Source organism: Drosophila montana, unplaced genomic scaffold (assembly GCF_035044405.1).
Source record: "Drosophila montana isolate Dmon_TW-CO22-7 unplaced genomic scaffold, ASM3504440v1 contig_3526_1, whole genome shotgun sequence".
Classification (NCBI taxonomy): domain Eukaryota; kingdom Metazoa; phylum Arthropoda; class Insecta; order Diptera; family Drosophilidae; genus Drosophila; species Drosophila montana.
Genome location: NW_026998405.1, coordinates 456,945 through 484,532, shown reverse-complemented (window position 1 = coordinate 484,532; position 27,588 = coordinate 456,945). Strand labels below are relative to the sequence as shown.

Here is a 27,588-nt window from a genome sequence, read left to right as displayed (position 1 = left end):
TGGATTTCGCTCGTCTCTCTCTTCGAGTTGTTGCTCGCGTGAAAATAGCTGACCGGCGGGTAGAGAAAATGCTAAATTAGTTTAATATCTAGTATAATAATACACTATACGTTATTTAATGTGTTTTATGTGCAATTTTATTCGAATTTAAACGCAATTAAAAACTGACAACAACACGCTTAACCGGTTTTTTATACAAATTTTCCCAATGTTTTTACGTGAAGTGAAACGTTCGGTGACAAATGATTAAAACAAATTCATCTTAACTTATATTTCATTTCTACAAATAACGTGTGATATTTATATTTGTGATGCAGTTGGTGTGTATTTATTTGCTTGGCATGAAATATCAATAAATAAATAGATAAAAGCCCAAGCGCAGCGCGCAAAAGTAAACAACACTTAATACTAGCAACAACAACAAAAAAAGAGAATACTGTCAAATAAGAATAAAACAAACGCATATTATAACAATAATAAAATCGCCAGCGCAAACGCCAACCAAGTAAACCCAGCCAACTATGGTTTACTCCATAAAGGTAAGCAACTGATGCGTTTTCATCCAAAACTTACCCCTTCCCCCCCCCCCCCCCTTGACTACCCACACGTATTGCGATTTTGGGCTAAACTTTTGCCATCAAATGATGGCTGCCAAACTTGTTTTAGACTTTTACTCGCTGTTTGTAGGGCCCATCGAATGAAATTCATGAATTTAGATCTATGTGGCTTTCAGTGTACTCTTTTTTTTACATAGTATACTCATGATAGAGCTATGCCATATGAGATATATCAAAAAGCTGTTTGCAATGATTTATTCAACCCCATTTTAATTACCCACTCGCCGCTCTCCGTAGCTAGACTCTATATAGAGCTTGTAGCGTGACGTATGCAGGGCTCTGATAATCTGAATGATTGACACTGTGTAAGCTTTACTGCAATTATCGCCCGATGGATTATCATCTAGCTATATCAATAACACTGACAACGACATTATTGCGTTGCTTTATCATGGAGTAGTCATCAAATTATTGTATTTAAGTAGCAGCCAGGCACTACACGCCATCATATCTTTTAAGTACTATTACAACACTGTGTAAACTAACTCAAATACAAATATAAAATTAAAAAAAGCAAAGTTATTTTACATAAGTATATAAATAATGGCGCGTATCACCCGGCTTTGCACAGGCCATAAAATATGCGCATACCAACCTTTTTCCACAAATTTTCCACACTGGCGGGTGGAATTATTCAAAACCTCATCTTGGCGTGCATTTACATTACATAAGATAACTACGGCTGCAATTTCCTTTCTAACGACTGATCACCAATCAATCAACCAGTCAATCAATCGTAGCTAGAACAGCTCTTCCAAAACGTAACATGCTTTTTTAATAAGAGCTAATATAATAATATAACTCGTAAGGACAGGTCGCAAGTAGACTATTTAATTGCATATTCCAAAATAATTATACTAATCGTACGTACCATTATAGAAAACGTGTTCTCTATTATTCAATTTTGTTGTCATTTTTCATTTTTTTCGATCCGTTTCAATTGGGATTTACGTCATCGCGAGCTTAGAGCCTGCGTGGCTTGGGTGTTTGAGCGTCGGACAAACAAGCGAGAAGTCGCCGGCTCAAATCCAATTCGACTTTTGTATTTGTTAACTTAACTTGTTAAGAGTAGTGGAATGAAATGTAATGTGTCGTATGTGTATTCTTTGGGAGGCCCCAGTCGGGTAATTTCTTCTAGTATTAAAATATTATTCTCCTATATTTAACAATTTATGGGCGTAGCTCATCGGAACACTAGACGTTAGAGACTATATAAAATACTATAACTTAATGGCACACGTAATGATAAGCCTCAAACATTTCATAAGCTACCAAGCGCCTATCTCAAGTCTCGCTGATAGCGATAAGTTATTATTATTATTATTGTCGAGCACACAAGAAACCGAATTCTAACTAAGGTTAGTGTCAAGCCAAACATGTTAGTGGTAAGAAGTGTATACCATCTGAAATTATTTCGTATACCTTCGTATATATTACGCCTAATATTATAATGTGCCATGTCTTATATGAATCACTTGCCCATCGGGTGGGTAGACGGTAACGGCGGCGACGATTACCACGTCTTATCAGAAAAGCTAGTCCGTCTATTTTTGGTACAATAACAAACAAATAAAATAGCAACAATTTAATTGCTGTTGTTTCTCTATGGTGTGACAGAGAGAGTGCAAAAAGTTCAGATCAATAGAAAACAATTTGAAATGTTAATTTCATTAGTTAACAACTATTTGAGTAGCCATCAATTTTTCGCCTATTCTCTTCGCAGCGCGAGCTTGTTGAGTATTTAATATGAAACCAATCTTCATATCCATTCCAGAACAGCGAAACTGGTGAGTTTGAGTATTTCTATACCGATTCCGCACGCGTCAAGCAGCCCAAATACGATGAGGAGACCGGCGAACCCGTCCACGATCAGATGAAAGTGCGCTATCGCAAGCATGGAAATTTTCACGTACCGAAGCAATATTTGCGTGGCACCATCTGTGACGAGGTGGACACAATGTTGGCCAACAAACATCACGGGGACTGGAACATGTCGGCCAAGCATGTTATTGGCAATAGCGCCATAAAGAATGTGGACAAGCTCAAGAAAATAACGCCCGGCTATGAGCGGGAGGATTACATCCAAATGGATGGCGTCAGTAGCGTAAGTTGGCTGCAGAGCTTCACAGTTCCATCAATATAAACTAACATTTCGATTATATTCCCACTTATATAGAACATCATACTGGGCTATGAGCGCAACTCCTTCCTGCTCTTCCTAATTCCCACATTGTTCTGCTGGAACTTCTTTCTGTTGGCTCTGATGTCCATTTTGGAGATCAGTCTACACATGCTGTCCCACTATAAGAACTCCCTGACCATGCAGAAGAACATCTATTTCCGCAGCCCCCTACACGTGCTCTCCTCACAGTTCTGCGCCATCTGTCGCAACGAGTCCGGCAGCAAATACAATCGCACCTTCGAAATTCTCAACGAACAGATGCGCCTGGCGCACCGATCCGATGCACTTAAGAACATGGCCAAGGCCATGGGCTGAGCTCCAGACACAAAAATTACAGCAATTACAAAATCAGCTTTACACTTTAATGGTAATAAAAACGACTATTGGTTCACGTTTAATAATAATAAATGCACAAATACTTATTTTCCTGAGGTAGATGCGTTGTGTACCTGAGCATTATTTCTAAATAGCCTCCTATGGAGTGTATGGACTCTAAATGGAGATCTGTCCCATCTGCTTAACGTTCGGCGAGACTGTAAACTTGGCGCCGGTGCAGGCTACAATGTCATCCACAGTGTAGCCCTCGGCAACCTCCAACAATGTCAGACCGACACCCTTCTCCACTTGAAACACTGCCTTCTCCGAGATAATCAAATCGATCACTTCCTTGCCTGTCAGCGGCAGCGAGCAGCTCTCCAGAATCTTTGGTGAGCCATCGCGTGCATTGTGCTCCATGGTAATAATTACTTTGGCGCCGGGTGCAGCCACCAGATCCATGGCGCCACCCATGCCCTTTACAAGCTTGCCCTGCAATTAAATGGAAATGCATAAGTAGATTTCCAAATAAATCCAGCTGATCATACTTACGGGTATCATCCAGTTGGCCAAATCACCTGTTGCCGACACTTCCATGGCGCCCAAAACAGTCAGGTCAACGTGTCCGCCTCGAATCATGGCAAAACTCTCATCTGAGCCAAAATAAGCAGCACCTGGTATTACAGTGACGGTCTCCTTGCCAGCGTTGATCAAATCGTGATCGACTTGATCATTGGTGGGAAACGGACCCAGGCCCAAGATGCCGTTCTCCGACTGGAGCATAACGTTCATGCCCTCCGGTATGTAGTTGGAAGAGAGCACTGGAATACCAATGCCCAGATTGGCGTACATGCCATCGCGGAACTCCAGTGCCACACGACGAGCGATCCGTTCGCGCAAGAGCTGGGCAGGTTTGGGCTCGGCAGCGGGTTTTCCGTTCTCCTTGGGCTCTGTAATCCGCAAACGCTCAATACGCTTGCTGTAGTTAGTGCCCTTGAAGATGCGCTTGACATAAATGCCAGGCACATGGATTTCGTCTGGCGAAAGGGCGCCCACAGGCACAATTTCCTCCACTTCGGCGATAGTAATCTTTGCGGCACGGCACATGGGCGAGTTGAAATTACGAGCAGATTTGTTAAATACCAGGTTGCCTAGAGGATCAGCTTTCTTTGCCTTGACGAGAGCAAAGTCTGCGAAAATGGACTCCTCCCTGACATAGTTGCGACCATTGAAGGACTGCACGGGCTTGGGGGCACTGGCAACGGCCACCTTTCCATTTTTGTCATACTTGATGGGTGCGCCGCCCTGCTGCACCAGCGTCGCGTAGCCTGTGGGCGTGAAGAAGGCGGGAATGCCAGCACCACCTGCGCGTATCTTCTCTGCCAAGGTGCCCTGGGGCGTCAATTCAATGGCCAGTTCGCCGGCCAGATACTGACGCACCAATTCCTTATTCTCGCCCACATACGAGAAAATTACCTTGGACATTTGCTTCTGCTTAATCAGCAAACCCAAGCCGAAATCATCAACGCCTGCAGATATGAAGTATCAGTTTAGGAGATTTAAAAATTACTAAAAGCTTATACAAGCCGGTTGAAAATCGAAAATCGGCAACCTTGCAATCAATTAGCAAAACCGTTATGTGATACAGTTACTGGTTCGTGAACCAGGAAACTACTCTACGCAGCCGCTAAATAGAAAGTGTCATATTTTATCTGATTTTCTTACCGCCATTGTTGGACACAGCTGTAAGATTCTTGACGCCCTTCTGCTTGAGGGCGTCAATCATCTTTTCGGGTATGCCGCATATGCCAAAGCCGCCAAAGAGTATTTTGGAGCCATCCTTAACATCGGCCACCGCATCGCTGGCCGACTCGTAGATTTTGCCCTGGCGCTGTTTACCCGAAGTCGAATAGCAGGCAATGAGCTGAAAGTGGGTGATCAGGTGCTTAAATTAATTTAATTAAGTTCCAGCGTATAATTTGCAAACTTGTTTGCCGCTATTAGAGATTGTGTGCGTGTTCTGCGTTACGTAAGGTCTGTCTATTTATCAAATTGAACACGCGTGTGAGTTGAAACGGTGCCGAAGGGGGTGAAAAGGGCAGGGGCGCTTGTTGGCGTGGGGCGATGGCAATCAAAATAGCGCTTAGCACAGCAGCAGTCAGCCAGCTAGTCAGGCAGGCCCCAAATGCTTATCAATCAATCTCAACTGCAACATTATTATTACTTTACTTTTATTTAAAGCACATTAACATGTGGTTGGAAAACACCTAAGTTCAACTAGTTTTGTTTTTGTGCCAGGTCAACAAATGGGCAGAGATTTTTCCTTTTCCGACATAAAATAGGAGTATTAATGAAAAGTATCTTGAAGGCTGTAGCTATTGTAACGTATCTACAGTTGGCATTATGTATTTATGTTTCTTTGGGTCGCTCACCTTGAGAGTTGGGTTCTTGCTGCCGATACGGTTACACGCAATAAAACTACGAAGCATTTTTTTTAATTTACCTTGACTAATATTTAACTAATAAAATTTTCTCTAAAAAAAAAAATTATTTTCCTTTCGAATTTCGCACCAAAAACCCAACCGCGATCAAACTAAAGCCAATACTAGCAGCAGTGGTTAGCCCATAACATTAACATTTTCCAAAATGTTATTAACAGCGTGCAGACACTTCTATCGATTAATTTTAAAAATATGGACAGGTACGCGATATACCGCTGCTGACAATTGCCGCAAATACAATTGAATAAACATCTTTACACTTTAATGGTAATAACAACGAATATTGTTTAACGTTCAATAACAATAAATGCACAAATATATCACCTGAGTACCGCACGAATATTTCTAAATAGCCTTCTAATCGCAACCAATTTGTGCCATTTGCTTAACATTCGGCGAGACAGTAAACTTGGCGCCGGTGCTGGCTATTATGTCATCCACGGTGTAGCCCTCGGCAAACTCCAACAATGTCATGCCGACGCCCTTTTCCACTTGAAACACTGCCTTCTCCGAGATAATCAAATCGACAACTTCTTTGCCGGTCAGGGGCAGCGAACAACTCTCCAGGATCTTTGGTGAGCCATCGCGTGCATTGTGCTCCATGGTAATAATTACTCTGGTGCTAGGTGATGCCACCAGATCCATGGCGCCGCCCATGCCCTTTACAAGCTTACCCTGCAATTGAATATAAATGCATAAGTAGACACCCAAATAAATCTAACTGATCATGCTTACGGGTATCATCCAGTTGGCCAAATCTCCTGTTGCCGACACCTCCATAGCGCCCAAAATGGTCAGGTCAACGTGTCCACCACGAATCATGGCAAAGCTGTCATCCGAGCCAAAATAAGCAGCGCCTGGTATTACAGTGACGGTCTCCTTGCCCGCGTTGATCAAATTGTGATCGACTTGATCCTTGGTGGGAAACGGACCCAGGCCCAAAATGCCGTTCTCCGACTGGAGCATAACGTTCATTCCCTTCGGTATGTAGTTGGAAGAGAGCACTGGAATGCCAATGCCCAGATTGGCGTACATGCCATCGCTGAACTCCAGCGCCACACGACGAGCGATCCGTTCGCGCAAGAGTTGGGCAGGTTTGGGCTCGGCAGCGGGTTTGCCGTTCTCCTTGGGCTCTGTAATCCGCAAACGCTCAATACGCTTGCTGTAGTTAGTGCCCTTGAAAATGCGCTTGACATAGATGCCAGGTACATGGACTTGGTCCGGCGGGATGGACCCAACTGGCACAATTTCCTCCACTTCGGCTACAGTAATCTTTGCGGCACGGCACATGGGCGCATTGAAGTTGCGCGCAGACTTGCTAAACACTAGATTGCCATACGGATCAGCTTTTTGTGCCTTGACGAAGGCAAAGTCAGCGAAAATGGACTCTTCCATGACATAGTTGCGACCATTAAAGCACTGCACGGGTTTTTCGGCGCTGGCAACCTCCACATTGCCATTTGTATCATACTTAATAGGTGCGCCGCCCTGCTGCACCAGCGTTGCATAGCCAGTGAGCGTGAAGAAGGCTGGAATGCCAGCACCACCTGCGCGTATCTTCTCCGCCAAGGTGCCCTGGGGCGTCAATTCTACGGCTAGCTCACCGCCCAGGTACTGCTGCACCAGATCATTATTTTCACCCACATATGAGCCAATTATTTTGGCCAGTTGCTTCTGCTTTATTAGCACGCCCAGTCCGCAGTCGTCAACACCTGCAGATAAGAAAGGTAGGCAATCAGAAGATTGAAAAGTACTTAAAGCGCATATCAAATTTTCAATGGGGTGGCAACCTTACAAACAATTGGCGAAACAGTTGTGTGTGTAAGTAAACAGACAGAGTTGGTTAACGATTCTAAGAACCAGTTTAAGCAGCTAATAACGATCGAGTGTCGTATTACTCTGATTTTCTTACCGCCATTGTTGGACACAGCTGTTATATCCTTGACGCCCTTCTCCTTGAGGGCATCAATCATCTTTTCGGGTATGCCGCATATGCCAAAGCCGCCAAAGAGTATTGTGGAGCCATCTTTAACATCGGCAACCGCATCGCTGGCCGACTCGTAGATTTTGCCCTGGCGCTGTTTACCCGAAGTCGAATAGCAGGCAATGAGCTGAAAGTGGGTGATCAGATGTTTAAATTACTTAAAGTTCCAGCATAAATTTGCATACTTGTTTGTCACGATTAGCGTGTATAGAGATTGTGCGCGTGTTCTATGTTATTTTTGCAAAACTTACTTTAAATGTCTATTTATTAGAATAATCGCGCGTGTGGGGGCTGAAAAGAGCAAAAGGCCAGGTTCGCGTGGGGCAATGACAATCATAATAACGCTTATCAAAGCAGCGATTCAGCCAGGCAGGCCCTAACACGCTTATCTATGAATCTCAACTGCAGCAATTTTATTAGTTTGTGTTTATTTTTGGCATATCAACAAGTTATTCGCAAACACCTGTCCTAAGACAAGTTTAATTGTTGTGGTATGTCAACAAAAAAGCCCATTTTCAGTATTTTCAGACACACAATTAAGGGTATCCATTTAAAAATGTATATTTTTTGTTGTTTTTGTAATGCATCTACAGTTGAAATTATCTATTTGCACATATACATATATCTGTAGAGTGCTCACCTTGAACGTTGGGTTCTTGCTGCCCAGGCGATTATATGCAATTAATCTACGCAGCATTTTAATAAATTTAGTTTAATTACACTTTAACTAATAGATTTTTTACTTTAACAATAAATTTACACGGGAATTTCGCAGCACAATCCCAACCACGATCAAATGAAATGCACTGACAGCTGTGGGTATACAACAACATTAACATTTTCCAAAATTAACAGGGCGCACACATTTATATCGATTATTGTGAGCGATATGCTCAGGCACGCGATATTCCGTTGCTGCAAATTCATCGAACCATCGAGCACAGCTGATTTCTGCAATAACAAAGCAGTTTTCAAAACGGTTTTGTTTATAACAATAGACGCACAGAAAAACAACTGAGCTCATTGAAACCAAAGTTTAAAATATAAAAAAAAACGTTAATTGCGTTAATAATTAAGCAAGTGTAGTGAGCGTTCACTTAAAACCAAAATGGCGTACTAAATTGTTGTTGCCTGTGGTTTTCGGTACTTTTAATTTCGTTATTTTTTTTGTGGTTGGTGTGTGTAAGTTCTGTTAATATTGTGCTATTATATACTATGTATAAATACACAATCATATGTATGTGTCTATTTCATGACCAGCGTCAGCCGCAATTTACGCAGTTTAGAAATTGGACATGTTCGGTGTGAACTTTTATATGTTTACATAGCACAATTGTTGCTTTTGTTGTTGTTATTGTTGTTGCTGTCGTTGTCCGATAAGCGCACTTTTTAATTACTGATCGGTCAATTCATTAATTATGCACTTTCTATTGATGAAGATGCGGTCGGCGTTGCTTTTAGTTGGACGCTTATCGCCACGCTGCGTGCATTGGCCGTTAAAGACACGCATCATTGCCAGCTGTTTACTCGATGGGATGCTGTGAGCCACCCCCTCGCCTTCCACTAAATACCCCGCGCGCCGACAAGCACCGGCTTTGGATTCGCTTGACAACAGAATGCAGCGCCCAATGGCACATGTCTATAAATAGCAAATCAAATAGTTTTCCTGCAGTGGCTAAACAACAACAACTATAAAAGTTTCCATTGTCGCTCGTCCAAATAATCAGCTTCACCGGCCTCTGTCTTTCTGCTGCCGCAAGTAATCACACCAAGCAAACGATGCATTGTTCTCCCGCTACCTCGGCTTACCCTGCTCGCCCACGCACACGCACGCATATTTACACACAAATGCACTTAAATACTTATACTCGTAATTTACTTGTTTAATTACAGCTGGCAGCCAATCGCTAATATATTGCCTTTCGCTCAGTTCTGTTCCAGCGCTTATTGCGGCCACAACGTTGTCCGATGCTCGAGAAGACGGTAGCAGTTGTAGCAGAAGCCGTAGCAGTAGCAGCAACAGCAGCAGTCAGCGGGGATCGAGTGTCTTGTCATGGCCACCGAACAGCAGCAGCAGGAGGAGGAGCAACGTCAACTGCTGCTGCATACATTGAACAGACTTTGGAGCCATTATCTGCACGCCTCAGACTCTGAGGCAGATGATAACCAGGCAGCAGCGAGTGTCAAGGTTTGTATGCAACTCGGATACCAGCCCAATCTAGCAGCGTTCGTAAACGTTATCAGCTTCGCTTGCAGGAACACTGGCTCTGGCTGTTGCTATATAACTTTCAGTACTTGGACGAGCAAACCTTGCAAGATGCGCAGTTTAATAGGTGAGTGAAATGAGATGGAGTGGGGGAGCAGCAAGCTCAGTTGTCTTTCATTGCAGCCACTTCAATCAGCTGCCCGAGGAGCTGTGTTCCTATTTACTGGAGCAGGTGTATCAAATCATCAGCGCGGCAAAACGCAGTTCACAGGACCTGCCAGAACAGCCAGACAAATGCATCAAGCAGCTTCGCAAACAGCACAACCTGGCACAGGTGGGTGCACATACATAAAAACAGAACTCCTTGCTTCATTAATGCATGTTTTGCAGCTTATACTGAGCACACCCAGCGATTGCAGCAAGATACTTGCGCTGCGAACTTTTCTTACCAACGGCTTGGGTCAACATTTGCTCGCCTTTCTGCTGCGCGTACAAATCAAGGCAAGTGCTGTGACGCTTAGAAGCTCTTAGTTAGCATTATCATTGTTATCAGTCATTGCCTTTTGCAGCACATTGCTTCTCAGAAGAGCCTCTGCCAGTTGTGCATCAATCTGTTTCCTAATTGCAAATGGAGCGCCACAAATGCGCCGCTGCAGCCGTTAACCAGCATTGCCCAGTTCATAGCTAGCTTTCACCTAAACTCACAGCGCAGCAAAACGCGACGTCAGCAGCAGTTGCAGCAACAACAGCAGCAGACTCAGCAACAAGTGCAACTCCCACTGAAGATTCTCGACAGCTTTGAGCAATTCAAAAGCGCTTGTAAAACAAGTGATGAACTGGCCCTGCTGCTCATTCAGCTACTCACGCGCTGCATTGATGCGGAGCAGGAGCCACAGCTGAGCGTGACTGTGCACAACTTTGCGCTGGGACATCTATGCAGCGGCTGTGTGGATGAACTGGAGCCGGTCGGCGGCAATGATGAGATCATTAAATTTGAACTGCTCCAGCTAATTGCACAGTGTGTCAACAATTTTTACATACACGAGCAGCATACGCCCAGCTTCTTAGACTTCAATAGCAACTTCAGTCAACTGCTGTATGCGCTGGCTGCCAATCGGAGCAGTTCGGTGCTCTCCCATGCTGTGCTATTTATAATGTTTGGCACGCTGCACAATCTGGTCGAGTTTGGCGCTCAGCAGCTAAGCCAAATCGATGTGAAGCACTTTGACAACTGTTTCGATGTGCTGCAAGAGGCGGCCACATCCACAACCAGCACATCGCTGCTCTTTTTGCACATCTACAAGCTACTGCTGCGCCTCACGGACCATTTGTCGCGCCAGGAACAGCAGCAGCAATGCCTAATGGAGAGCAGTACGTCCAGCGCTCTGGTCAAGCAACAGCAGCAGCAGCCACGCCACAAGCGACAACGCTACATCCAGCTGCACTGCACGGAGCGCTCGCTCAGCTGTTATTTCCAGGGAAAACTGTATAAGCTATTGCCCAGCCTGGTGCCAGAGCTACAGGAGCATAGCGTGCGCTCGCTGCTGCGCACCGGCAGCTGTTGCTGCCACTACAATGCTGCCAACTATGCCACCTGCCTGCGCCTGGCCACCCGGCTCTCTGGCAGCTATCAGAAGTGCGCCTACAAGTTTCTCCACTACAATGTGCTGCACACCATTTTTGTGAAGCGTTCGCCACAGCATTGTGCCATCTGCGAGGAGAAGCTCAAGTCGCCAGCATTTCATACACAACTGCTGGGCATCTACAAGGATAACTATCGGGCACTGATGAACAGCGCCTCAATGCTGCTCTTTTTGAAGCATCTGAAGCACATTGCCTATTTGTTGTCGTACGATCTGGCAGCTGGCCTTCTCGCCGAAGTGGTGCTGCCCGTTTTTCGGCAATACAAGCAGCTAAGTGAGTGCAAGACCAAGACGAATCCAGTGCACAAGCTACCGCGACTGCAGCTGCCCTGCAAGTTGGCCAATTATCGCATCCTACACGAATGCCTCAGCATTTTTGTGATGTACCTCAGCGACATTCGGCTCATCAAGGCCTTTTACAATGAGGAGAACATTGGTTATATGCAGGATTTGTTGTGTGTGCCCGAGCTGCAACGCGGCGTCTGTGATCTGATCAAGGTGGGCATCGATAACATTGCCTTTCTGGGCGACAATGGGCACGAGCAGATTGCTCTCAGCCGGCGGCTCATACAGTTGCAGCTAAATAGCAGCGATCGCGCCTCTCGGCTGTTCCAGGCGCTGCTACACAGATGCGCCAAGCGCTCCCATGTCAAATTCTGGCTGGAAGATACGGCCAACACGACCCTCCTGGCTGGGCATAAGCCCGTGGATATACTATATATTACGGCACTCCAGTGGACGCTAAACTATGAGCTGCTAAAGACCAGTCAATTGTTCTACAATGAGTTTGCGAAAATCTACTCGATACCCGTGGAAATGACTGTTGACGAAGATGAGGAGCCACAGCAGCAGCCGGAGCAGGAGGAAAAGCTGCGACATGGCGATAAGACAATCGTTGACATACTCAAGCTTAACTACAATGCGCTTAGCTGTTTTTTAATGCTGCCCAAAGCCGCAATTGCCGCCGCCGCAGTCTCAACCGCAACGACAACCACATTGACGCCGTTGCCGTCTCCGTCACCGTCGATGACAACGTCGCCCATTCGTGGCTCAAGTTCATTGGAAACGCTCGTCTCGCCTGTACCGCTGCCGTTCAGTGCGCTGTCAGCCTCCACGACGACTGCTACGAATTCGGACTACGCAGATTCCTCCTTGGACTACGCCTCAATTATCAAAAATTACGCCGAACAGCCCGCATTGCCTTCCTTTCTGCAACACCTGCAGAATAGCCAACCAGACGAGAGTATTGTGCTCTTCGACATACGCGGAAGCCAACCCAGCAACAGTAACAGCAACAACAACAACAACAGCATTGAACCAGTGCCAACCTGCACCCACTTGGCGCTCTCCAGCGTGGTCGCAGAGGATGAGGTGGCCGCGGCCGGACTGATTAGCAAGTTGTTTAACATTGTGGGCTCGCTGTTCGGGGGCAGCGGTGGCTCCCCCGAACGACGTGCCAGCCCCGAGCCCGTCCTGGACATCGATGCAGATTTGTTGTGCCTCTACGAGCCGAATGGGGAGTGCAAGAAACTGCTGCTGAAACTCTTCGAGGCGACCATGGCCATATGCATCAAGGGCTTTCAGAACGAAGAAGGTGAGTTCGAAGTCAACGTGATTTGAAGCATGGGCGTAGCTTAAGTGCTCAACATACCCTACCCCAAGAGGCAGGGCATATTGATTCGATCAAATGATTGCATATACGAGAATTTAAACTTGAAAGAAGCATATACTAGATACATAAGGTTTAAACTTAGAGCTTGTTATTGGACTTTTTTTGTATATACAAATCAAGTATATTTAGTATATATATATCAAGAATAGTGGCCAACCTCCAGTATTTATTAGGTTTTCTAGAGTACTTGTTTCGAGTAAAAAACTTTTAAGGGAATCTAGCCTTAAAGCATAACTAACTTTGGACCCAATCTTTGCATTTGTCTAGCCATATTTTGTAGATGCTTATTTTGGGTAGTGATCAAATGTAGCCCGCATATTGTATATGAAAATATATACGACTTACAATATTTTCAGTACATGCTGGCAATTTTAAATTAAAAATGTAATTGTTTAACAACTGCGTTCATAAATGTGAAAAATCAAAGCAGCAAGCTGCTTCAAACCATAAGCTGGTTCAAACCCTCTACATTTATTTAAACTATATTTAGCTCTCACAAGCTTTTCTTTAATATTTTTAGCTTTTCTCATATAAAAAAGCAGAATAGCTGTTTTTCTTTTTGTAAAATTGGTTTGGTTTAGGTAGAGATTCGACCTTTTCGTTTCGAACCGGCTTGCCGGTCATCCTGGAAGCTCTATGCGTACAGCTCAGATCTGCAGTTCTTTGGTTCTGTTTGTTTCAGTCACATTCCGCGGCTAATGCGTTTCCAATGCAATCGACATTGTTGACTAAGGCTGAGGCGAAGCCTTAGCAATGCCCCTCAGGCGAGAACAAAGCGCACACATTCACACACACACAAGCTTAGGCCGTGGAGGCGAGGCGTTGACGCGGCTGTAAAGCTAATAACGGTGCTTTGTGGTTGGCCCAAGAGTTAATTATAAGCCAGCCAGTTAGTCAGTTGGACAGCTAGTTAGTCAGTCGGGCAGACGCTGAGTTACTTTGCCTTAAAACGCTCGCATCTGGCCGCAGACGAGATTGAATTTCTCTGCCCGCTGTGTGTGTGGCTGTGTGGGTGTGCTGGTGTGTGTGTGTGTGTGTGTGTGTGTGACATGGATACGCGAGCATTCCACACGCTCCGACAGAGGCAGACGGCACTTTTGCTTTGGCGCTCGGCCAACGCTGACGAAGTCGTGTCATCATCTCCAGCGCTGTCGATGTTTTCCCAAGATAAGACACAACCACGAGAATCTGGCTGTTTCTTATCTAACTCTGGCTCGTATCTCGCAGCTCGAATCTGTTGATCAACGGCTATTCTCTTTCATTTCGTTGTTGCAGTTGAGAAAATGCAGAAGCACCTGCGCAAACTGAAAGCCATCATATTGAGCAACGCCTCCAGTGACTGGTCGGAGCATGGGGAGCAGCATGCCCGGGACAATGCGGTAATACAGACGCTGCAGACGCTGCTCAAAATTGCCGAACTCTCGAGCACACACAACGAGCCGGCTGGCGTGGTCGCGAACAGCCCCACTGGCGTCTCCGCACAGACGCGACCACGTGCCCGTTCCTTTAATAGCGGCAGCGTGGAGCTGCCCAGACAGCAGACGGTTAAGCTGCCGGCCAAGAACTCGCTGGCCACACCGCCAACGCCGCGCAGACAACCCAATTCCAGTGACGCGGCACTCGGGGATGCCGATTACTTTTCCACGCGCGCCTCGCTCAGCTGTGCCGCCGACAGCGAACTGGAGCTGAGCGAGAACGAGCAGGAGTTTTATCTGACCGCCGACGAGGGCTACGAGGCGGACGGCGAAATAGCCGAACTAAGCGAATCCGAATGCGAACTAAATGGCGGCGGTGCCGCTGCCAATGAATCATGGACGCCATTTCAGCCCTCCTCACGCTACCGCAGCCACATCATGCACAAGGGCCTCAGCCAGCTGGTGGTCCAGATGCTCGTGGAGCTATCGCTGATGTGCATGCGCCAGCCATCTGGCTGGACAGAGAGTCTGACACAGTTGGCCAATCGCTTGTTTGTCATACGCGACTATCTGGGCGGACCACTGTGCCTGCTGCAAGGATTTGCGCCCGTGCTCAGCAGCAGTGATGCCAAGTTGAGAGGTGAGTTGCAGCAGAAGGTGAATTCTTGTCATTAAATTTCCCATTTCCAATCGCAGAACTGCAGCAATCCATACTGGAGTTGATCAGTCATCTGAATACGCCCGATGTGCTTAACTGCTACTTCGGCATCTTGGCCAGCAAACAGCCGCCGGTGGAGCTGCTGATGCGTCACATGCACCACATTTGCGCTGGCAGCCTGCGCCGTGCCCAGCCCTGCATGGAGCTCGAGTTTCCCATAACGATCGATGGCAAAATTGTCATCACAGCGGATCCTTTCATCAGTGAGCAAATTGAGCGTGTGCGCCTCCAGCATCAGCGCTGCCAGGCCACCACCTTGTTTACGCGCGCCGCCTGCATTGTGCCCGTGACACAGACTCGCCTCTGGCAGCCGGATGGGCTGACGCTGTCGCTGTGGCTGGAGGTGAAGGGTCAGCAAATGCATCGCAGCTACACACAGCTAAACGATGATGAGACGCGTTATTCGGGCGAGGATACAACTGTGAGTCGTGCTCGCCTTGGTCTGCACATGTACGCAACTAATCATCCAACTTTGATCCTCTCTAGAAATGCCATCTCGTCTCGCTGGGCAGCAGCGCCGCTATGCTGAGCATTTACATAAGCAACAATTTGCAGCTGATCTTCGAGCTGGTCAGGCCCAGTGAACCGTTGCCGGCACGCGTCGAGGATCACATGGAGGCCAGCAGCAGCGAGCTGCCGCCGCAGATGAACAGCGGCAGCTTTCGTCATGCTCTGAAGCAAACGAAAATGGCGCTGCTCAACAGCTTTGGCCAGATGCATTTGCTAAATGGCCATCAGGCCGCACAGGAGGGCGGCGGCGGTTACTTTGAGGGCGCCAGCGTGCAGCTGCAGCAGCTGCGTCTGCCGCGCAACAAGTGGACTCATCTGGTGTTTGCGCTGCAGCAGCAGGCGGCTGGCCTGCAGATTGGCGTCTTTCTGGATGGCCTGGAGCAGCAGACGCTGACTTTGCCCTTTCACAATTTGCGTTTCGCCTCGCGCAATCACAGCTTCCAGATGTTGGCCGTGGGCGAGGGTGTGCCGGCCAAGAATGGCAATAGCAACAGTAGCTCCTCGCGTTCCACGCTGGATGGCGGTGCACCACGTTATGCGCTGTCCAACCTGGTGCTCTTCAAGCGTCGCCTGGCCGAGCGCGATCTAATGCTTAACTTAACAGCCATGGGACCAGACTTTACCGAGTTCACCCAGTGCCAGGTGGCCAACTGGAAGCCCAACTATGGATACGTGCAGCTGGGCAAGCTGTCCACTTCCAACATTGGCAATCATGCGGACTGCATGAAGGTGCTACGACAGGCGCGTGTCTTGGTCTATACAGCACAGCAACCGGATCTGGTCATGTGCCATGATGTCAGCCAAGAGCTGGACATGGCCTGCTATGGACAGCCGCAGGGGCACATGCTCTACGGCGAGCTGCTGCAGCACCAGCCGCAGACGCTTCAAACGGCGGTGCTGCTCAGCGGCGGTCTGTCCACCATGCTGTATCTCTTCGCCAGGGTAAGCTTTAAGCTCAGAGACTCTACTGAAATCCAATTAAAACTTACCCACTCTCTCCACACAGATTGTGGAGCTATCTGGCACGGCCAACACACAAGCCTTGGCGCTGGATTTGCTGCTGCAGTTGGCCCACTCGGATGCCCAGCTGTATACAGAGTTTCTGCGCCAGGATTATCTAGCACTGATTGGCTATGTCATCAAATCGGACCGCTGCTCCAAGGATGTGCAACTGCTGCGCAGCATTGTGAATAATGCCTGCTCCCAGCCTGTGATTAATCGCAAGGGCGATGTGCTGCACGTGAACGATAACACGACGGCCAGCCTGATCTATCCGCGTCTACTGCTGGCTGTGCTGCAGCGCTACTCGGACTGGCATCGCTCGGGCGCCACCCATTCGGATGTGCTGGACATGCTGTTCCGCTGCATATTGGCGCTCAGCCGGGACAAGCATCCGCAGCGGGACTTCAACATGGAACAGCTACAGAAATGCGGACTGCTGCGTGCGCTGCTCAATCTGTGCAAGGTGTATGTCATTGAGTCGCCCAGTCCGGTGCACATATCAGCCTATGCCGCCGAATGTTTTGTACAGATTTTGGCCGTCTTTGCGGGCTCACCGCCAGCGCCCTCGCTGCTGGACGAGATGATGAAGCTGCTGCTGTTGCTGCACAGACCCAGCGAGTGTTATGTCACGCATGATCGTGCGTATTTTTACTTTCTGCTGACGCCACAGATGCCTGTGAAGGAGCGCTCGCTGGTGGCCGCCAATCTGAGCCGCGTGACCACCTCCTTTCGGCGGCAGGCACAGGCGCCTGTCCAAGAACAAGATGCAGAGCGCGCGGAACGAATTCGTCGCCTGCGTCGGCTGCACGACTCCAAGTCCAGCTACAAACGTGCTCTCAACGAAATGGAGGATCAACTGGAGCACATGGCTGACTGCTCCAATCTCAACAAGACCGCATTGCGCCTGCTGAGCCCGGTGGAGGCAGCGCGCTGGCGTCTCAAGTTCAAACGTCGTCATCCCAGCAACACTCAAAGCCCCAAGCGCAGTCCACTGAAGGTCGCACGCAGACGCTTACATTCGCATCCGAATAAATGCTGGCAGCCTTCAATCCACAGCACGCCCAGCTCCACGCACATGGCGCCGCTGCCCAGCCGCAAAACGGACTTTTACGATCAGCAGGGCATTGTGACGTTGCAGCAGCGACTGCTCCTGCTGCTCAAGGATTTCCTGTGCCTGCTGCCAGACTCTGCCGTGGATGAGGTGCTGCGTCACTATGTCAAGCTGGAGTTCCTGCTGGTGCTGGCCAATCAACGCAGCTGCGCCGTGCGCACCGCAATCATACAGCTGCTGGCGGTGCTGACCAAGCGTTTGGGCGCAGCCGAACTTGTTGCCGCTTCGAAGCAGCTGTATTCGCTGCATCTGGCCAATCAGCTAACCATTCATGGCAGCGATGTGGCCATGTTTGAGGCGTGTCTGTCCTGGATTAGCGATCTGCACGGCAGCCTCACGGACATGCTCAGCCCTGAGGTTGCTTTGGGCATACGCCAGCGCTTCGGCCTGCAGTCCTTGTTGGCCATTTCAATGGCCCTGGGCAACAGCAGCTGGAGCACGGAGCCGGAACGTGTCTTCAAAGCGCTACTGCGCCTCTATCTTCAGGTAAGTGTGTTGCTGCTTTACGTAATGAAGTTTAGGGCTAATGCCTGCTCCATTTTACAGAATCCTGATGAGCAGCTCTGTCTCGTAGAGGCGGGTCTGCTGCAGTGCACCGTCAAGGCGCTGCATCAGCTTTATACGCTGCGCCTGGGTCAGCCCAATATGGATCAGTCGATTGTGGAGCTGCTGGCCGGCATTGGGAAGCGCGCGCTCAAATCTGTGGGACAAATTAATGTGAGTAGCCCTATTTAACTGTGACCATCATCTAAGTCTGAGTCTAATCTACAGCTGGTCTGGGACATACTCAATATGCTGTCCTTCTACCAAGACAAGCAGCCGCCGCTGATTGTGCGCAGCTTTCGCGCGGTGCAGGCCCAGCTGCAGCTCCAATGGCTGAATCTGTTCTTCGAGGCCTGTAACGGCACTGGCGGACACCATGGCTATCGTTTGCGCAGCAGCCTGCCCGACTGCTCGCTCAGCCAGGCGGAGTGCCGCACGCGCATCGAGCTGCTTATTGATCGGTGCACACAATTCTTTACGACTAGCGGCTGTCAAACTGTCAATGGCAGCAGCTACGTGGCCAGCAGTCAGGAGCTGGCGCTGTTCGAGCTGCTCGTCTCCTTCGGCATAGCCAACAATCAGCGCTGCAACAATTTCATTGCCTGGGGTCTGCAGCCGTCGCGACCACGCGATTTACGCGCCTACATTGTCGATGCCCTGTGGCGGACGTGCCACGATGATTTCCAGTCGGCGATTGTGTGTGATGTCAAGATGATCAAAGCGCTGCTTTGGCTCAGCCTGATGGAGGATGTTAAGCCACCCATTGAGAATTTGTCGCGCTTGTGCAAGGCGCTGGGCATTAATGAGAATGACTCCACGTGGAATCTGGAGCATGAGCTGGGCCGCCTGGAGCTGACTCGGAGCAGTGTAGCATCTAAGCAGAAACAGCTGCTGGAGAAGACACTCTACAAGTTTGAGCCGCTGGTGCAGCATTGCATTGACACCTCCATGGTGACCACCAGGCGCGTGGCGGAGCTGCAGGTTAATGAGTAACTTTTAATATGCTTGACGTGCAACTAATTTAACTTATATTTTGGCTTGACTACGTTCACAGAATGCGGAACGCAAGCTGCTCATGTGCCACATGAAGGACTACGATGACACATACACCTACACCAAATGGCTGGAGATTATACGCCGCATGACGCACGAGGGGGCACCCTGGCACTGCAGCGAACGTGCTGAGTGGTAAGTGAATGCGTTTTCTATCATATCTCAACTCAGCCAATACTAATAATTGCAGCTCCTGGGAACTGGACGACACGGAGGGACCATCACGCGTGCACACCCGTTTGCGACGCTGCCATTTGGATATTGATCGGCGGTTCTTCATGAACGACTACTGCCCCGGGCAGGGTCAGCGTGGGGAGCTGGATCAGTATGTGCGTCCGCTGGACTATTTAATAGCCAGCTACGATCAACAATTGAACATATCGCTCAACTCGCAAATACTCTATAATTTTGCGGCGAAATTTCTGCCCGTCGATGGTGAGATCGATGGCGAGATTATTATAACCGATCTGAAGCTATATTTTCTGGCCACATATCGTTGTAAATACTTTAATGTGAACTGTGATATATCGAACATAACTGAAATTTGGCTGAAGCGCTACCAGCACCAGGAGAAGGCCTTTGAAATAATGCTCGACAGCAACAAATCACTGTTCTTTTCGCTGCAAAACGCCGACGACTGGAAGATCATGCGCGAGGTATTCTGTGATAAAATTGTAACCATGCCGGACAATGCCAAAGTGCTGGCCATCACGCAGCAATGGCGCGAGGGCCTACTAACCAATTGGGAGTATCTGATGACACTCAATCAAATAGCTGGACGCACCTACAACGATCTCATGCAGTACCCAGTCTTTCCCTGGGTGCTAGCCAACTACAAGTCCGAGTGCTTGGATTTGCGCCAAGCGCAAAACTTCCGGCGACTATCGCGACCCATTGCCGTGCAGCTAGAAGAGAATGAACAGCACTACATAAGCAACTATGCGGTTAGTGGCTCGGCAGATTGAAGCAATTATTTATTAACTATATACACATGTCTGTTTTACAGTACATCAATAGCACCAATACCAATATGGGCTCACTGATCTTGAAGCCGTATCACTACAGCTCCCACTACTCCAACTCTGGCACTGTGCTGCACTTTCTAGTGCGCGTGCCGCCTTTTACCAGCTATTTTCTGCGCTATCAAGGTAATGCTCGCTGACCAAGTATTCCTTTTTATACTGATCATCACTTTATGCTCCGGAACAGACAACAACTTTGATCTGCCGGATCGCACATTTCATGCTCTGAACACCACCTATTGCCTGGCCAGCCGGGACAGTCCCACGGATGTTAAGGAGCTCATACCTGAGTTCTATTGCTTGCCTGAAATGTTTGAGAATTTTGAACGCTTCAATTTCGGCTGCCGTCAGAATGGCGAAAGGGTCGAAGATGTTACGCTGCCTGCCTGGTCTCAGCGTGATTCGCGACTCTTTGTGCTCATACATCGACAGGCGCTGGAATCGGAGCTGGTGCGCAGCGAGCTGCATCACTGGATCGATCTGATATTCGGCTACAAGCAAACTGGCGAGAGCGCCGTTGAGGCCATCAATGTGTTTCATCCAGCGGTAAGTTGTGAATATTCTGAATACAAAATGTTCCACTGTTATGACTGGCTTTTTTCAGACCTATGCAGTTTTCCTTGACTCGGAGATTAGCGATCCCATTGAACGCGAGGCGGTAAAGACTATGGTTAAGACCTACGGCCAAATGCCACGGCAGCTGTTCAGGTCGCCACATCCACCCACTAAGGCGCTGGACTATGCTTTGGTGGACACGCCCATTGTGGCCAGTGTGAAAGGTCTGCGCTGGGGCGTCTATGTGGGCTCGCCGCAGCTGAAGGCGCCATCCTGGGCCAACATACACAAAATACCGGGCACCGAGCATCTCGTTAGCTTCAGTAACACGAATGTGGTCTATGCGCTGCCGGCACGCGCTGGCGTCATGCAGGGCGCCGAGCCGGACACCTATAATGTGATTTCCTGGGGATACGATGATCGAATTGTGCGCATCCAGCCGCTGAACAAACCGCAGGCCAAGCCCAAGAATCTGCTGCACAACGGCAGCTTTGATGACATCACCGCCTGCGGCTGTGATGTGAACTGCAATCAGCTCTGGTTTGGGCACAAATCCGGGCGCATTAGTGTCTACAAGTGCACCAGCGGCGTAGAGGCACAACAGCGCGCGAGCACCAAGAGCCGACAAAGCTATGTGCGTGGCCTACGGCTTTCCTACAATTCAGCATTTCGGAAGATGACGACCAAGAGCACGGGCTCAGGAGCGGGCAACGAATCAACCGATGATTCGGGCAATCTGCATGCCACACACTCGTCCACATCGGTCGCCTCCTCAGCTGGTTCCTCTAACGGCGATGCGCAGCAGCGCGATGGCGCTGATCTGAGCTGGTTGGGTCCAACGTTGCTGGTGCGGCACACGGATGAGATCACATGCATTGCGCTGTCCGTGGAGTTTAAGATTGCGGTGACAGCCGGACGCGATGGCATTGCCGTCATTTGGGATCTTAATGAGTAAGTTGCCCGCAAGCTTAACGAATTCACTTACTAATCGCTTGAATTCAGCTGGAGCTATGTGCGCACTATTGCACGTCCCGCGGAAATTCACCAATCGCCCATCACGCACGTGGCCATCAGTCCCACACTGGGCGACATAGTCACCGTGCACACGCTGCCTCAACAGCCGATAAACGCCAATGCGGTGCAGTCGCCAGCTGCAGCGCCTGCCAAGCCGAGCTCAGCGGATGAATGCTTCGAGGTAACTGAGGAAAGTCTGGATGATTTTGTCAATGTCAATATCAATCCCAATGGCAAGTCCATACTGCGTCTGCACTCGGTCAATGCGCGCTATGTGCAGCATCTGGTGCACGAGGATCGCATCCAAGCTGTATGCTACTCCTACATCAAAGAGGGCGTTGGCGTCAACGTCATAGCCACCGCAGTGGAGGGCGGCTTTGTGCGTTTCTGGTCCAGTTGGAATTTGAGTTTTGTCAGTGAACTAACCACCGGCACATCGCCCATACGCAGGTAAGTCAAATTGCTACCTTAACTCAAAAATGGATTATAATAAGCTTCTTGCTTGCAGCATCAGTTACTCCACGCACCAGCATTTGGTGGTACTAACGCGGGATTCCCATATACAGGTCTGGGAATCGGAGGGCCTGTACGGCAATGCGCCCAAATTTCCGCAAATTGTTTATAAATGAAGGGACATACTCAATGACAACTCAACTGAAAGCATATCAATGACAGACACATAAAACAGAGTAGCTGATGAATCAAAATCAAATTGGGCTTAAGTCACATGGATATCTATATGCAACTAAGGACTGGGCTCGATCAAGTATATCTACACATATTAGTTTTATAGCCATAGGTTCATAAAGCTGTTCAAATACATTTTTCTACCAAACAACTTTTATAATTTATCCTATTTGTTTTTTCTTATGGCATCATTATATATCAAGACAAACTATGCCACATAGTTTGTCCATTTTGAATATTATTTGCGCAGCGCTGCCTTCAATTGTTGATATTATCAATAAGCAATAAAATTTTTTCAAAAATTAAACAATTTACTTTTACAACTTCTAAGTAAAGGGGTGTACAAAAATAGAAGCCACCAACCATGTGGCTACATATAAATTCAGACTATGTGACTAATTGATATAGTTACCATCGGTTCTATGTCAGGACTTCCAGGGCGGTGGCTTGGAGCCGCTGCTGGCGTTACGCTTCTGTTGCTTGGCATTCTGTCTGGCGTTCATGCCCAGAATCTCATCGAGCTTATCGAAATCACTTGGAGATTTGCTCAGCAGCAGCTCAATGTATGCCTGCAGCTTGTCCATGGGCGATGGTGGATCTTTTTTGGCCACCGCGTCCAAGTTGTTCTTTTCGGTATTATTGCTGCGCTGAGTCTTGCTCGATTTGGGTGTATCTGGATAGTGACGGGCATTGTTCAGATCTGGCGATTCGCTGTCCGTTTCACCGCCGGGCAGCTGAAATGTGTGATTGGGCGAGGTAAGTATGGCCAGCGCCTGCTGCCATTGTGCCTCCATCACGCCATGCAGCTTCTCCGCAATGTCCGCACTAAAACATTAACATAAATATGTGTATCTCAGATATATTATAAAATCCGCTTTACCGCTTCGTCTTGTAGGTGCTGAGCTTGAGTTCCAGCTCGTCTATTTTTTTAGATGCATTTGCCAGCTGCAGGCGGTAGAGTTCCACTTCCTCGTTGTGCTTCTCCTGTGTGAGATTCAGCTCCTGGTTGTTCTTTTCGTTGATCATCTCCAGCTGTTTGACCGCACGATCGGCTATCAGGCGTTCACGCTCGCGTGCCTCAGCCTTTAGGTGCTCCTCCGACTTGTCTAGCTGCGTTTGGAACTCTTGCAGTTTTTTGGCAACAACATTTTCCATTTGCTGCTGATAGTGTTGCTTCAGTGATTTCTGCTGCACCTCCAGTTTTTTCTTGAGATGCGTCTGGAAAAGAAACCATTTGTTTCAAAAAATTAATTACACAGACTTAGTCGCTTGGGGGATACCTCAATGTCGGTCAGATTGGCCAGCGTCTCCTGCAAGGATTTGCGCTGCGACTCGAGATTATCTGCGCGCGTCTTTTGCTTCTGATGATATTCTTGCAGCATTTCCTTCTGATGTTGCAGCGTCGAGTTGTCCTTTTCCAGTTCCTCTACGCGCATCTTCAGCTGTTGGAATAAAAAATCTTATTAGAGACACAAAAAGAGTACAAGAATCGACTATACCTTCTCCTGTTGATAGTCCACCTTGGCGAACTTGTCTCGCAGCTTGTTCAGCTCGGCGTGCGACAGCTCCTCAGCCCGTTTGCTGCTCTGCAACTGCAGCTCCAGCTGCTCGAGTTTCTGTACTGTATCACTTGCCTGGCGCCTGCAACGCTCCAGTTCTGCCTCCAATTTCTCGGTCTTCTCCTGAAACTTGGTGGCCAAGCCCACCGCCTGCGAGAGCTCATGCTGCAGTGCATCGCATCGGCTATGATTGTCGTTACGCTCTGTTTCCAGTCTGTGCAGCGTGTCCCGCAGGTGTTGCACCTCAAGGTTAAGCGTCTGAAGCTGTTGGTCTGCCTGCTGCAAGGCTGTGTCCTTTGAACGATCCACCTCAATGGCAACCGATATGCGTTGTTGATACTCCAGCAACTGTGTCTGCAGTGTTTGTACCATTTTCTCCAAATGGTGCCGCCGCAGCTGCTCCTCCTTCAGTGAAGGGCTGCCCTGCAGCGCCGACACGTTGTTGGCTATGACAGTGCCTGCCAGATTGCTTTTACCCCACAGCTCGCTGAGGCTGATGAGCTTGTCATTGGCAATGGATGCCGATGCACCCAGCCGAATGCTTGGCAATGAATTAGCAGTTGGCTGTGAGTCCTGCGCCTGCGCCGAGTAACCGCGCAAGCGCAAATGGTCATCGCTGTGGTGTTGATGCTGCTGCTGCTGCTGCCAGGCATTGTGGTCATCCAGATAATTATCGATTTCCAGCAGTATATTATCCTCATTGCGACGACCGCGTGGCGGTTCCACTGAGCCACTCTTGGGCGTCGAGTGCACCATGCCGTGCTGCTCACGCTGCGGCCTGCTGCCTAACGCTGTGCGCACTGTACTCGACGAAATTGTCGATATATCCGAGGGTGCATCAAATCTCATCTGCTCATTCTCCCGCTCCAGCTCCATGTTTTGCAGTCTCGCATTAATTTGATTCAGTTCCGACTTTTTGCTGGGCAACAGAAACTGATACGCAGCTGTTGTCGACGCTGGCAACGGTGGCGGCGGCATGGCAAGTGCATCTGCAGCTGCAGCTGCATCTGCTGCGGCTGCGCTCATTTTGGCCTCCCGCAACAAGCGCTCTGCAGTGTCCGTATAGTAATTGGGCGGTATCAGCAACAACAGATCGGTGTCGTCCGTATCGGTATCACTCATTACTCAAACATGGCTAATCATCAGCTAAATTATTTTCGAGTTCACAAATAACACATTTAAATATGAAATGAAGCGTACCAAGCGCTCGTTGCTAAGGTGCACGTAAACAAAGGTGTTGCCACAGCTCTGCTCAATTTGGAGATGTGGCAACGCTATGCGGTCAGTGTTGTCCAGCTGGCAGTGTGTACACACGTTAACAATTGGCGCAATTTAATTGGCCGTTTGAATTGTTTTCCATTTGCCAATAGTAGCTTAAACATTTTGTATTTAATCCTTATGCTTTAATGTGAGACGTTTACATGAAATTCTTTCCAACATAGCCGCCGGCAATAGCAGCTATCAACACAAAAAAAGTAGCCAAGAAAAAAAAGAAGCAGCTTCCTCGATTCTGCCGTAGATCCTTGCACATTGTTTTCTCCTCCTCGTTTTGCTTGGTGATCGTCTCGACCTTCTGCACCAAATGTTGACGCTCCTCTTCCAGCTCGTTTACTTGTTGTAGAAGTTTTGCCATTGGATCATGGCCATCCTTCTCCTGATGCTCCCCGAAGGCATTACCTATATCCGCTGCAAGCTCGCTGACATTTTGTACTCCTTCCTTAACATCGATTAATTTGACCTTGATTTTGGTATCCCAGATTCTGGACGGCTGTACATTCCGCCAGAACTCGTGCAAATCAGTCACGGGCTCATTACACTCGGCGGCCTGCATCAAAAACTTATGGCGCTGCACATTGGTATCCGGAAAGATCGGATGGACAAATATGTCAATAGCGACCCGCTCCTCCGGCTTGACCAGGCCCACATTGGGGCGCACGAAGAATAGACGTGGTGTGGTCGTCTTCAATTTGAATGAAACGCGACTCAGTTTGTTTGGATTAAATACCAAAATTTTTTTGCAAACGGCACGGTTGAATGGTCCTTCGAGAACTAGTTCATCAGCAGGATCCACGACCAGCATGGCATTCGTTTCAAATGTCTTGCGCATTACGATATGCAACTTTTGTATAACTTATACAAAAATTATAAAATCAAATTTCTTATTTTCACAAAAAATGTACCTTAACGTAACGAAAATTATTTCCGACTAAAACTCCTTACAAGCGACTGCTCAGCTCTCTGACAGGCAACCGAAATGCACAACCTACTGCGTTTCTCAGTGTAAAAGAAGTTTGAAGAATTCCGTATCAATTTTCGTAGAGTATTTTTAATTCGTGTTTGTTTTTTCTACAAGTATTATGTACAAGTTGTAAAAATTCGTATGAGTGTTTGTTTGCGCCTACCAAAATATCATGCGGCCAGCATTTGGGGACGTTGCCTTGGACAGGATAATTTCCGAGAGTTCATCGTCCTCCAGTTCATTACTATAATTATTTGATATGCGGGAATTAGTTTAAATTGGAAGAAACATTTAATTAGTCTGTTTTGTGTAGTACACACATTTATTGATTATTTTATTCGCGTTTTTTTTTTTGTGGTTTTTGTTTTAGTTTTGTAATAAATAACAATGAATGTTTGTTTTGTTGTTGTTGTTGTTGTTGTTGTTGAAACAGCTGGACGACGGATCACCCTGTGATATGTTGACTCGGGATGATTTCGGGATGTGGAGTGATGAGTAGGTTCTTGAATTCGATTCGGGTATGTGCGGGGGCAGGTGCTGGCACAGGCACAGGCACAACAATAACAACAAGTACAAAAATGCGCATTTATGGTCTACAAATAAAATTTGAAGAGAAAGAGAAAAAGAAATATCGAAAAAAAAGTAGATGGTTCCAATTAAGGTAGAATTTAATTAGCATTGCATTATTCACAATCAACACACAAAAAAAAGAACATTAAATAAACGAATATTAGACGGAAACAAAACATTTAAAACATAAATATACAAAATAATAAAAATAATAAACACAAACATAAAGTACGTAAAATGAACATGCGAATGATAGGAATGGCTGATAAAGCGGGGTCATGACCTTTTGGGGCAATAATACACAATTGATTTGAATAATTCACATTTTATTTAAATCTAGTCCAATTTTAGGCACTATTTAATCATTATATTTATATATATATATATATTGCAAAAATCAATAAAATTATGCCTTAAGTCTCTTTTGCTAAAATTAAAATATTGTACAGCATAGTTTCTGGGTGGTTTTT

The 27,588-nt window shown here is 47.7% G+C and overlaps 6 protein-coding genes across 17 annotated transcripts in view; 2 read left to right on the top strand and 4 right to left on the bottom strand.

The window, feature by feature from the left end:
• Positions 1–3,234, top strand: LOC135435196 (uncharacterized). Of its 3 annotated transcripts, XM_064692138.1 has the most exons (4): positions 1–446; positions 496–539; positions 2,392–2,721; positions 2,794–3,234. In XM_064692138.1, exons 2-4 carry the CDS (start codon positions 522–524, stop codon positions 3,112–3,114), a joined length of 669 nt encoding a protein of 222 aa, XP_064548208.1. In that variant the 5' UTR covers positions 1–446; positions 496–521; the 3' UTR covers positions 3,115–3,234. The 3 variants fall into 3 exon arrangements, with proteins under 3 accessions (XP_064548208.1, XP_064548209.1, XP_064548207.1); XM_064692139.1 differs by lacking the exons at positions 1–446; positions 496–539 and adding an exon at positions 1,979–2,002; XM_064692137.1 differs by lacking the exons at positions 1–446; positions 496–539 and adding an exon at positions 2,060–2,170.
• On the bottom strand, positions 3,140–16,886 carry SCOT (Succinyl-CoA:3-ketoacid CoA transferase). Of its 3 annotated transcripts, XM_064692135.1 has the most exons (5): positions 16,753–16,886; positions 8,240–8,550; positions 4,840–5,038; positions 3,667–4,643; positions 3,140–3,606 (listed from the first exon to the last, which is right to left on the bottom strand). In XM_064692135.1, the coding sequence occupies exons 2-5, from the start codon at positions 8,294–8,296 to the stop codon at positions 3,292–3,294; spliced, it is 1,548 nt and encodes a 515-aa protein (XP_064548205.1). In that variant the 5' UTR covers positions 8,297–8,550; positions 16,753–16,886; the 3' UTR covers positions 3,140–3,291. The 3 variants fall into 3 exon arrangements, with proteins under 3 accessions (XP_064548205.1, XP_064548206.1, XP_064548204.1); XM_064692136.1 differs by lacking the exons at positions 8,240–8,550; positions 16,753–16,886 and adding an exon at positions 5,547–5,683; XM_064692134.1 differs by lacking the exons at positions 3,140–3,606; positions 3,667–4,643; positions 4,840–5,038; positions 16,753–16,886 and adding exons at positions 5,856–6,290; positions 6,351–7,327; positions 7,528–7,726 and having other exon boundaries at positions 8,240–8,427.
• mv (mauve) lies at positions 8,625–22,901 on the top strand. Of its 3 annotated transcripts, none has more exons than XM_064692123.1 (19): positions 8,625–8,781; positions 9,530–9,787; positions 9,844–9,932; positions 9,989–10,139; positions 10,196–10,306; positions 10,375–13,042; positions 14,396–15,175; positions 15,232–15,674; positions 15,740–16,705; positions 16,770–18,362; positions 18,423–18,593; positions 18,648–19,400; positions 19,474–19,607; positions 19,663–20,416; positions 20,479–20,620; positions 20,682–21,040; positions 21,099–22,000; positions 22,052–22,513; positions 22,572–22,901. In XM_064692123.1, the coding sequence occupies exons 2-19, from the start codon at positions 9,653–9,655 to the stop codon at positions 22,690–22,692; spliced, it is 10,734 nt and encodes a 3,577-aa protein (XP_064548193.1). In that variant the 5' UTR covers positions 8,625–8,781; positions 9,530–9,652; the 3' UTR covers positions 22,693–22,901. The 3 variants fall into 3 exon arrangements, with proteins under 3 accessions (XP_064548193.1, XP_064548192.1, XP_064548194.1); XM_064692122.1 differs by having other exon boundaries at positions 9,493–9,787; XM_064692124.1 differs by having other exon boundaries at positions 8,626–8,781; positions 9,493–9,787; positions 9,856–9,932.
• Positions 22,902–23,040: 139 nt separating this feature from the next.
• Positions 23,041–25,571, bottom strand: Cnb (Centrobin). The gene is made up of 4 exons (XM_064692133.1): positions 24,250–25,571; positions 24,031–24,192; positions 23,631–23,968; positions 23,041–23,575 (listed from the first exon to the last, which is right to left on the bottom strand). Exons 1-4 carry the CDS (start codon positions 25,429–25,431, stop codon positions 23,176–23,178), a joined length of 2,082 nt encoding a protein of 693 aa, XP_064548203.1. The 5' UTR covers positions 25,432–25,571; the 3' UTR covers positions 23,041–23,175.
• A 119-nt stretch (positions 25,572–25,690) lies between these two features.
• On the bottom strand, positions 25,691–26,519 carry fan (farinelli). The gene has a single exon (XM_064692140.1). The coding sequence runs from the start codon at positions 26,414–26,416 to the stop codon at positions 25,727–25,729; it is 690 nt and encodes a 229-aa protein (XP_064548210.1). The 5' UTR covers positions 26,417–26,519; the 3' UTR covers positions 25,691–25,726.
• Positions 26,520–26,608: 89 nt separating this feature from the next.
• Sarm (sterile alpha and armadillo motif) overlaps positions 26,609–27,588 on the bottom strand; it is a 38,437-nt gene continuing 37,457 nt past the window's right edge. For 5 of the 6 annotated variants that reach the window (XM_064692126.1, XM_064692127.1, XM_064692128.1 and 2 more), the window contains one exon: positions 26,609–26,792. In XM_064692126.1, coding sequence (XP_064548196.1) covers positions 26,708–26,792 — 85 coding nt within the window. In that variant the 3' untranslated portion in view covers positions 26,609–26,707. Of the gene's footprint in view, positions 27,142–27,588 lie in introns of all 6 variants that reach the window. The other variant, XM_064692125.1, reaches the window with a different exon arrangement.

What these genes read in the sequence shown, in the direction of transcription:
- SCOT (XM_064692134.1), bottom strand. Translation starts at nt 8,296, where the DNA reads ATGCTGCGTAGATTAATTGCATATAATCGCCTGGGCAGCAAGAACCCA. An exon ending in GCAAGAACCCAACGTTCAAG is followed by an intron (nt 7,727 to 8,239) that starts GTGAGCACTCTA and finishes ACCCACTTTCAG; the next exon opens with CTCATTGCCTGCTATTCGAC. An exon ending in AGCTGTGTCCAACAATGGCG is followed by an intron (nt 7,328 to 7,527) that starts GTAAGAAAATCA and finishes TCTTATCTGCAG; the next exon opens with GTGTTGACGACTGCGGACTG.
- Cnb (XM_064692133.1), bottom strand. Translation starts at nt 25,431, where the DNA reads ATGAGTGATACCGATACGGACGACACCGATCTGTTGTTGCTGATACCG. An exon ending in CCAATCTGACCGACATTGAG is followed by an intron (nt 23,969 to 24,030) that starts GTATCCCCCAAG and finishes TTTCTTTTCCAG; the next exon opens with ACGCATCTCAAGAAAAAACT. An exon ending in AGCACCTACAAGACGAAGCG is followed by an intron (nt 23,576 to 23,630) that starts GTAAAGCGGATT and finishes TTAATGTTTTAG; the next exon opens with TGCGGACATTGCGGAGAAGC.
- fan (XM_064692140.1), bottom strand. Translation starts at nt 26,416, where the DNA reads ATGCGCAAGACATTTGAAACGAATGCCATGCTGGTCGTGGATCCTGCT.
- mv (XM_064692123.1), top strand. Translation starts at nt 9,653, where the DNA reads ATGGCCACCGAACAGCAGCAGCAGGAGGAGGAGCAACGTCAACTGCTG. An exon ending in TACTGCGCCTCTATCTTCAG is followed by an intron (nt 18,363 to 18,422) that starts GTAAGTGTGTTG and finishes TCCATTTTACAG; the next exon opens with AATCCTGATGAGCAGCTCTG. An exon ending in GTCATTTGGGATCTTAATGA is followed by an intron (nt 22,001 to 22,051) that starts GTAAGTTGCCCG and finishes GCTTGAATTCAG; the next exon opens with CTGGAGCTATGTGCGCACTA.
- LOC135435196 (XM_064692137.1), top strand. Translation starts at nt 2,075, where the DNA reads ATGTCTTATATGAATCACTTGCCCATCGGGTGGGTAGACGGTAACGGC. An exon ending in AGCTAGTCCGTCTATTTTTG is followed by an intron (nt 2,171 to 2,391) that starts GTACAATAACAA and finishes TATCCATTCCAG; the next exon opens with AACAGCGAAACTGGTGAGTT. An exon ending in AAATGGATGGCGTCAGTAGC is followed by an intron (nt 2,722 to 2,793) that starts GTAAGTTGGCTG and finishes CCACTTATATAG; the next exon opens with AACATCATACTGGGCTATGA.